General features: G+C 53.6%; 2 protein-coding genes across 2 annotated transcripts; one reads left to right on the top strand and one right to left on the bottom strand.

Annotated features, from left to right (window-relative positions):
- Window positions 1–3,865: 3,865 nt before the first annotated feature.
- VDBG_03769 (multiple RNA-binding domain-containing protein) lies at window positions 3,866–4,684 on the bottom strand (the record flags this gene model as incomplete). Its single annotated transcript, XM_003005770.1, has 2 exons — window positions 3,866–4,269; window positions 4,336–4,684. The coding sequence occupies 2 exons, from the start codon at window positions 4,591–4,593 to the stop codon at window positions 4,054–4,056; spliced, it is 474 nt and encodes a 157-aa protein (XP_003005816.1).
- A 594-nt stretch (window positions 4,685–5,278) lies between these two features.
- VDBG_03768 (dynein light chain) lies at window positions 5,279–6,381 on the top strand (the record flags this gene model as incomplete). Its single annotated transcript, XM_003005769.1, has 6 exons — window positions 5,279–5,327; window positions 5,386–5,408; window positions 5,460–5,493; window positions 5,553–5,587; window positions 5,726–5,795; window positions 5,876–6,381. The coding sequence occupies 6 exons, from the start codon at window positions 5,279–5,281 to the stop codon at window positions 5,938–5,940; spliced, it is 276 nt and encodes a 91-aa protein (XP_003005815.1).
- Window positions 6,382–9,626: the final 3,245 nt, after the last annotated feature.

The following is a 9,626-nucleotide window of genomic DNA, read 5'->3' as shown; positions in this document are numbered from 1 at the left end:
AGCTGCTGCTCGTGTGCCTGTTTTGCCACCTCGAAAGGGTAGTGTATCGTGAGTTTCTCTGTCAGGATCCTCAGAGGAATCTCTGAGCTGTTGCTTGCTGCCTGTGTGGCAAGAGGAGTGGGAGCAATGCAAACAGATTCCGAACAAGAGACGGAAGAATGAAGAGAGGACACAAGATGAATGCCTCTGAAATGGGGGTGCGGCTGCTGGAGAGGAATTCTGCCTTTAAGGATAGGGAAGGACCCAGATACTCAGGGGGTCACGGGACGGCGGAAGTGAAAGGGGTAGAAGGCTGGATGGGTACGGGTTGACAACAAAATGACAGTCTCGCCACGAGAATAATTAGGTATTAGGTACGGGATACTCGGGCCCGCAGATGAAGGAGAGTGGGATGGTGGTATCGAGAGAGAGGCGAAGGGTGGAGAGTGTAGCCTGAGTGAGCCGATGAGGAACGAGAATCTTCAACTGGCATGAAAGGGAAGAGGATGTGTACGCAATATAAGTGCCAATCAGCTCGAGGTTGGAGGAATGAGGGCCGATGATCTAGAGTGTGGTCTCTCTACTTACTCACTCACACACACACTCTGACCCGCGAGACCGATATCCATCTCGTAACGTACAGGGGGGGGGGGGACCAAGAGACGAGCATGACCACCGATCCCAAGCGGAGAAGTGCCGAGTCGATCACCAGGGTCAGATCCGGCAGCCCTGTATAGACTGATAGTCTGTAGAGTATATCAATCGTGGATGCCATGGCTCACCCCTCGCTAGCACCCTTCCACGCGGGGAAGACACGTCCAGGAGTGCGTCGAGGAAGGACCGCTACGGGTGCTTTGACGTGATGGCAACAGATACAGTGAGCCCTGTCGACTTATCGCGATCCATATCATCGGGCCCGGCAAGGGGGGCGTGTGCCCAAGGGAGGTCGAGGCAGCACCCCTCCAGCTCAATCTGGCAAACGGCCAGAGGAGCCTCGTCTTCCTGTGAAGGAGGGTGCGAGCTCAGGTCGGCTCGAATAGGAAGCCCATCCACAAAAAGTCAGCTAAGTGGTATTCCAAAGAGGGGCCTGGGGCAAGGAAAGGGGAGCAGGGTGCCTGGTGTGCGCGAGGAGAGGTGTAGCTACTGAGCCCTACCGAGCGACTCATCTCGCACGCCACTAGTACGATGGATCAGTCGCGCAGCAGGACCTTGACGAACAGGTAGGGGACGATGGCAGGGTGTAGCAACGCGCATCGCCCACTCCGCAGCACATGGCTTTGCAGGATGTAGTTGGAACATGCAAGGGAGGGGTGGCTGCACGCACCATCTCATGATCCCACCATAACCTCGATGACAGCGCAATGGCCAGGTATGTACCTGAGATTAGCATCTGAGACAAAGAAGACGACGCGCTGCGCGCTTGCATTCCCCAATCCGGAGTGGGGGAGAGCGTTTTCCCTGCGATGCCGTCGAGGGACCGTCGCGTCTGCATAGATGGGCCACGATCCAATAGAGGGCGACCGCGACGACCTTACAAAGGGATGCACCACGCCCAATCCGCCTGGCTAGGAGCAAAGCCGCTGGCACACAACTGATTCTATCCAACAATAGCAGATGGGGTCGCCGTCGATAAAGGGAAAAAAGGGCTCTCGCAAGGATTCAATTATCTGATTCTTTCATGCCTCTGGCTGTGGTGAAGGATTATGGCCCTCCGGCTTGTGTCTGACTCGGATTTAGACTGCGAACTCGTCCTCATTGTCCTCCCCGATCGTGATCTTCTTCCTCGTCTTGCCCGTGAGTTGCGCCAATGCGACCTTGTTGACCTGCCCACCAACCTTCTTCTGCATCTTGGCAATTTCCTCCTCGGCATCCAAGGCTTCGGCTTCAGCGTAATCGAGCACCAATCTCCTGCCCAACAGGTGGGTGTGCTGTAGCGCATCGATTGCATTCTGCGCCTCCTTTGGCGTCGAGAACTCGGCAAATGCAAAGCCGCGAGTCGACTGACCCATTTTCTTGGGAAGCCGTACTGCCCGTAATGTCCCGTACGTGGCGAACAGCGCCCGCAACTCCTTCTTGCTAATTTCGAATGGCAAGTTCTTGACCACGATCTTGGTCCGTTGGCCCGCCATCTTCTTGGCCTTGTCTTCTCTTCGCCTCTCTTCCGCCGCGTCTTGACCCCTGTGCGATGCCCTAACGCTGAGTGTGTGTGCATCCAAGACCTGGCCGTCCATCGCCTTGATTGCAGCCTGCGCTGCTTCGCTGCTGCGGAAGGCAACAAAGCCGAAACCCATTGATAGAACCTGACCAGGTTTTTTCGGATCTGTCTTTGTCTTGACCTTGGCTGACACAAAGCCCTCCAAGGACTTGAATGCGTTGGTGAGGCCCTCCGACGTTGTCGAGAAGTTAAGGTTCCGGACGAAAAGTGACTGTCCGACAACCTCTTCCTCTTGCTCATCACGCTCCAGCAGCTGTGTCACATTGAGCTTCTGCACGCCAGTAGGCTGATCACCCTGTTCCGGCGTCATCTGCACAGCATCATCTGGTCCAAACAGATCTTTCGGCCCTTTCTCGAGAAACAAGACTGAGTCTTTGATCCGACGGTAGGCGAGCCTTCCGAAGGCTGCCTTGCCCTGTCCAGGGGCGTACTGGACAATGGCGATCGTCTTGCTCGGTGGCATAAGTACCCGGAGCACAGTTCCGTGCTCCGCGAATAGCGTCCGCAACTCCTCCAAAGTGGTCCCGTGGGGAAAGTTTTTCACTAGGATGGTCGAGTCACCACGCTTTTGCGACTTGAGGGCGTTCAGGTCAACACCATTGGCCAGGAAGTACGCCTTGGTTTCTTGGATCACCGACGTCTCGGCCACTGCCTGTTTCACAGCCGCGGACGCGTCGGTAGGGTCCAGAAGGTCCGACTTGGAGACTCCGAGACGGCTCGCCACCGAGGTGTTGATGGCGTCCTGGCTCATATACAACGCATTCCAGTTGAAGGTGTTGGTGGAGGCTTCGGCCTTCTTACGGACCCGCTGTTGAACCTTTAGGGGCAGTTTGGACAGCGAGTATTCGTCCAGATCCTGGTCCCGCCGCGCAGCCGCGGGTAAACATGGAGCAGTCGCCCTTGAAAAGTCTGCCCATCTGACGACTGGAATGCAGTGACAGCGGCATCAGCACTGGCAAACGAGACGTATGCGAATCCCTTGCTCGTCCCAGACTTCGCCACCGGGATGTGTACCTGAGACCAACTTGTCAGTATTCTGATTCATGGATAGTTTAGAAAAAGCGTCATGAGGAGATGATCATGTCAGAAAGCCAAAGCATCTACTAAAATACTGGTCCAAGGTTCGCATCAATCACCAAAGGTGTAAGCTGTCCCTATCTGGATTCATCATGTGATCGGTGGGGCTGCCGTATGTTGTGGGAATGTGTGAAAAAGAGGGGGGTGGCCTACCTCCTCGACTTCTCCGTACTGTTCAAAGTGGTCACGGAGATCGTCCTCGCTGACACTGAAAGCCAGGTTTCGCGCAAACAATCGCGCGGTCTGGCGAATGGTGTTGATGGCCACCTCCTTGTCAGATTGTGCCGGCGCAGCCTTCGGCAACTCCTCGGCGGGTGCCTCACTGTCTTGACTTCGAGACGGCTCAGCAAGTGGCTTCTGACCAACATCCTCTACCGCCGCAACGTCCGTCATGACTTCGTCCGCAGACTCATCACGGGTTTCCTTATGGACAGGGGGCGGCAGCGGAATCTCTTCATCATCCGCCACGAGGTCCAACATCCTGTTGGTTCGCGAACGCAGCCAGTCATCATCTGTAGCTACGGGGTCCACTGCCTTGGAAGAGTCGACCTGTGTCTTCGGAACAGGCTCGGCTTCCTGTGGTGGTGCAACAGTGTCTTCGGCGTCTTCAACAGGTGTCATGTGTGGGGGTTGTTGAGGCGGCTCAGGCTGCTGGTTGCTTGGCGCTTCCCTCATCTGCTTCTTGTCTGGCCTCGTTGGGATGGTCTCATATTCATCATCGCTCTCGCCATCTTGAAGAAGCTTCTTCTTCTCAGCGATCGCCTTGCTGTCGATGACTTCGGTCATCTCATCCGCGGCATTGGTCTTTCCTGGCTGGAAAGTCTGCAAGTACTCCGCAACTTGGGGTCAGATTCATCAACCTCGTCCCTCTTCCGTTTCTTGGCCGCTGCATCGCCGTTGGCGTCCCGAACCGCATTAGCCGGCGGGAGCGCTGTCGACGATGCTGCAGGGGTCGATTGGTCGCTCTTCCAGTTCCTCTTCAGAGCAGGGTCTGCAATCTGAATCAAACTGTTAGCATGCCTGTCGCTCTTCTCTTCTTGGGGGCGTGGCAGGGTAAAACATACAGGTCTTGCAAGCTGCACTTCGATCCTCGACATGCGTATGTACGACTTGTTGAAGTACCTCACGGCCTTCTTCGCATCCTCCGATGTCTTGAAGCCGACATAGCCAATTCGCCGAGGCAAGATGACCTTGACATCGGTGACTTCTCGTCCGCCAGCCGAGAAGTGCTTCTTGAAGTCGGCATCGCTGATCGTCGGGGGGATGCCCTTGACGAAGATTCTTGAAGTCTCGAACTCTGCGTCCGAAGGCTGTGCCGACATTTTAAAAGGGGGTGTTAAATAAGCCTTGAGGGCGGTAGAGTCCGGTACTATGAAGGCTGTAGCATTGTGGTGTGGTGAAGTGATGGCAGAAGCCGCTTGATCGTATGGCAGGATACATGGAGTACTTTTTTTTCGCGACTTTTTCTCCTCTGCCAGCTCCTTATCGCTATCAACATGTGACCGTCCGCCTGGTCAGCGCCCCACTATTAGCACGCGGCAGTCAAGACCACACGACCCACAGCAGCATCATGTCCACTCAACCTGGGCAGGCTGGCAGGGAGGTATTGAAGAGTCCGTGGGTGGCCCGTGCCACATGACAACCCGATCCCCGTCGCGCAGTGACCTCTCTACGAGTGCTAGCTGGAGTGGAAGGAGATCGCGAAACACCAAAGCAAACAAACCCCGACCAACCCACCAGCTTCCTAGGACGTAAGGCTATCGTATCTGGGAACCAATCTTCCACCTCACGCTCTGTCTTCAGTAACCACAATTGCCTTGAAAAACACGGTAAGTGCGAGATTTGCGACACCGCAGCATTTGCGCAACAAGCGGGGCTTGTCGCCCAACCCTCGAAAAGGGGTAGTCAGCAGCTTCTGCCCAAAACATGACCGCCTGTCCTGAGAGACCATGTTTAGCTCGGCCACTGACAGCAACTTAACAGCTCAACCACCGACCGAAGCAAATCATGGCCGACAAGGGAAGTGCTGAGGCTCCAAGGGAGGCGAAGCTTGAAGGTTTGTCGCCTACCGCGCCTGCCAAGACGACAGTCCGTACTGACGCGCATTGCGACAGCCCAGATTAAATCCGCAGACATGGTATGGTGATTGCCATTGCCATCGAATCATGCCAAGGCTGACACATGCCAGACCGACGATATGCAACAGGAGGTCATCGAAGTCGGTGGGTAGCTGCTCGGTCAATCACTGGTGTTAGGAGGGTTCTAATACGCCGTGGCACAGCTCAGGAAGCGATGGGTCGATTTACAATCGAGAAGGTATTGATCGCCAGCTCCTATGAATCCGATGTGCAGAGCTTATCAGATATCTTAGGACATTGCCCAACAGATCAAGAAGACGGTACAAACTTCCCCGCCATCCGCCGCACAAACGAGGTACTGACGTTTCGGGATCAGTTCGATGAGCGCAAGGGTCCGACGTGGCACTGCATTGTCGGACGCAACTTTGGAAGCTTTGTGACGCATGGTACGAGTTGATGTCATCGATGCCTCGTCATTTCCGTCGAAAAATGATCATTGCTGACATAAATGAATCCCACTGAGCAGAGACGAAGCATTTCATCTACTTCTACCTTGGCCACTGCGCCATCCTCCTCTTCAAAACCCAATAATGGCGGAGCAACTGACCATACGATGACCGACCTTAAAATCAGCCCGGAGTTCCCATTTTATCTTTGCCTTTTAGCTTCGAGGGACGCAGCAGCGCACGAAAGAAACGAGACTCTGGACCGTGGACGAGGATCAAACGAGTACGGCATAATGCGAATATGGAGTCGCCTGTGTTCGGAAACGGATTGGTCTGGGTAGCTTCATCTAAGTGAGCTATCGGATCGACGTCGTCGATAGATATAGTTCGCAGCGGGGCTGTTCTTGAGCAACTCGTTCTAGACAATACCCAGTATCAGGCCTGAATCATTTTAAGGTCATGTCCAGTTCAGTATGCGATCAAACCTTGAGGGAACTGGCGATGGCGCAATAGATGTTGCTCGAAGAATCGATCGAGCAAGCTGGGTGCGAGGTCCATACCTACAATGGAGGCCAAAACTGTACCGAACCCAGATCAGCAGATTAGGGGACCTCGAACACCAGATATCGTGGGCAACCAATATCATGCTGTCAAGACCGTCGAGCACTTGGCCGCGCGGTCTATTTACTCTTCCCCCCCTCCCATCATTAGCCACGAGTAAAATCCAGTTCTAGTGTGCATTCAATGCCACGCGAAAAATCCCGTCCATAGCTTCCGGAAGCCGCCCCGATGTCGCCAGCAACGGCACCCCTCCCCTGCCCCACTCACTACGTCTGCCCGCAGCGTCAAATTGCCCCCAAGGTAGGATCGACACCCGCCTTGTGCGGGTGCTTGAGGAAAAGCACACCCCTCTCACCCGAGAACGCTATTGTGAAGAAGACCGGGTCCTCCAACTTTCTCTTTACCGGTCCACAAAATTCCGCTTCGGGGGAAGCGGGGAGGGGAGTCCGCAGGAGATTCAAGGGGAGCGCGACGGTTATGGGGGTGAAGGCACACGCTGATTCTGGTGCGTGAATGCCGTCCTCCTCTACCCTCCCGCTCGGCCACATCTCTGGGATAAGCTGGTGTGTGCTGGGGTAGCCGTGGTAAAATATCTTTGTGACGGCAAACCAGAACGTGCGTTGTTCGTCTTAATAACTGCTGCGATCTCCGGGTCTAGAATGCTTGCCGGGGCTTAACATGACAAGCAGATTTAATTCCTGCATGGCAGTCAAAGCAACCCTCAGCTAAGGTAATACAATGTACGTTTAGGCTAGACTACCAAACCAGACGATGGTCTGGTGGCCTCGCATCAAAAAGTCACAGCTGCAAAAGGCAAGCGCTGTTGCCGCTTTAAGATGGATGTTCAAGGAGAATCAATTATGATTCCCGCTGCTACTGCCTCTCATTTGCAATAGGACATCAGTACGTAAGACTTAAGATACTCTGGGTCATTTCGTCACGGGTTGTTTCCCTAGACGACTTGTATGCAAAGTTTTGCTGTACTTGGCTTTGAGTGTAGTACATCGTCCCGATGATGGTCACTTTGTGCCTCCCACATCGTCAGTGATTCTTCCATGCCTCTTTTATACGGCGTCCGTTCTCGCTCTCAATGCCCATGGCTCAACTTTGGCTCGATTCTGAAGTGAATCTGTAAACTAAATTGTCTACATCCACAAATGGTATCGAGAGACTCATTACTTCTGTTTCCATTCTACCTACAGAACTCTACGGAACCGTGATTTCAAACTGTCGAGTATCCTGCAGTCCTTTGACAGTTCAACTGCGGAGCTCAGGGGCAGAGCTGCACGATAGAGCACGTCCTGGGCTTTGAGGTGCGGACTGCTTCATCATGGTGCGGTAACGAATATCTCCAAGATGACGTTGAGGCAGAGAAAGAGAATCCAGCCAGCGTTCTCTAACCTCTCATTCGACCTGGCTCGAAAGTGCCGGGCTCGAATCAAGGTTGGATACCGGGTCACATGGCATATCTTCTGGCTGACCGGCAGAGCTCCTTTTGCAAGAGATACGATGGCCTTCTACGCTACTTTCAACTGACGTAGGTGCAGATTAACATAAAAAACGAAGAACTAGTGAGTATCGAAACGTCAGGTCTTGGTCGGGACTTGAGACCCAACAAAGATCATGTTCTTTAGCGTGTCGAGGTTTTGGCTGGAAGGTCACAATTGTCGGCATTCGCTAGAACATCGGTTTCTTCATTTGCCAAGGTTCCAAGCGACTCACCCTGCCAGGCTACTCGATGAACTTATTCTTGTCAAAGCACAGCCGCACTCGCTCTGTATTTCTGGTTCGGGGACAGTTTGATCATGCCTAGGCTGTGGGTCACGGACAAGCAGCAATGAATATGCGGCAGGTAGACTGAAGTGTTGGATTCAGATGTATCCTCGTATTTATTCTTGCCGGTCTGTGTTACTGCCCGGGGAATTTGAGACGAACACCCTCGAAATCCTGTTTCCCGCAGTCACTTACTTAGCAGCAATGCCTGAACTATGACTCCAGAACGAGCATGGGGCAAGAAGGGGCAATTACGCCGCCATGATATATGAGCATTGAAATTAGCAATGATACAGGACAAGACATCTCGTCAGTATGAACCCCAGATTCGTCGTTGATGTCGTTGATCCGATAGCAAAAGAGCTTTGCCACAGGGTGAATACCTTCCTCCGGGCGTTCGCACCGAATGCTGGCCATGTTGGTTCCGACTTGAACATCCATCAGGACTGCGTATCCCATGCAAACCTAATTGCTCTCCGTGATCCAACTGAACAGTCACATCAAATCATGCCTGCGCCTTCCCGATACCTGAAGTAGTAAGTTCCGGCAGCTCGCTATCGTGTCAGGCGCCTTGGAAAAAAAAGTGGCAGACGTGATGATTAGGTACCTAGATCCCCTAGCATTTCCCACCTAAACAGAAGTCTCCTACCATCCAGTTATCCGGCCGGCCTTGCATTTCTACTACATCCTTGGTCCGTCGGGGCATAGTATCAATCTTTAACGTCTGCCACTATTTTTTATTCTTTTTAAGCAAGGCGCTTGCGCTTCAAATTCACGGGTGTTGAGCGACCGAGACGGATCGGCCCTGAATCAGCCAACTAAAAGCAGCAAGCAATTGGAACATATCCGATTCATGAACTGGCAACCAAGCAAGGTTCCTGAACATTCGTCACCAAGCTTCTGCCGCACATGAGTGTGCAGGAAATCCATTAAATGTCAATCAGAGGATACCAGGTGCGCCGATCCTCTTGGTACGTTTTGACCAAGACGAGCGACAATCACCACCGCTTCTTGCTCAACGCTGCATCAGCCACGTACGGTCTGGTGCTCCGAGGTTGCAGCTTGGGGTGGGCTATGCTACGCTTTACGGAACAACTATGGATTGCATTGTTCCCTGGACGAACGCATCCAGGTATTTGACCGCACCCATGTCATTCATGGCTTGCCTCGGTGCATATCCAAGCGGTAAATGCGGGGGCCGTCAGTTCCCGTGATATTGGGCGGCGGGAAGGGTGTCGGAGCGACGGCAGCGAGACCCTTTCACCTTAGCGCTCGCTGGTCGACGTTGTCCCGCCCCGACCGACTGTGAACATGCTGATAACCTTTCCCAGTTGTGTGCGACGCTACCCTGTGAGCGGCAGCTCCGAACCGAGCAGGTCGAGTCACTGCCCCGCAGCTTTCAATGGTGATGGGACACCCCAAGTTCTTTTCCCGGGGAGAGCAAAAGGCGCATAAACGGTGCCACCTCCATAAAGTCAGTGATTCTTGAGTCGTACT

This window comes from Verticillium alfalfae, genomic scaffold (genome assembly GCF_000150825.1).
Source record: "Verticillium alfalfae VaMs.102 supercont1.4 genomic scaffold, whole genome shotgun sequence".
NCBI classification, from domain to species: Eukaryota; Fungi; Ascomycota; class Sordariomycetes; order Glomerellales; family Plectosphaerellaceae; genus Verticillium; species Verticillium alfalfae.
This window is presented reverse-complemented; position numbering and strand designations above follow the sequence as displayed.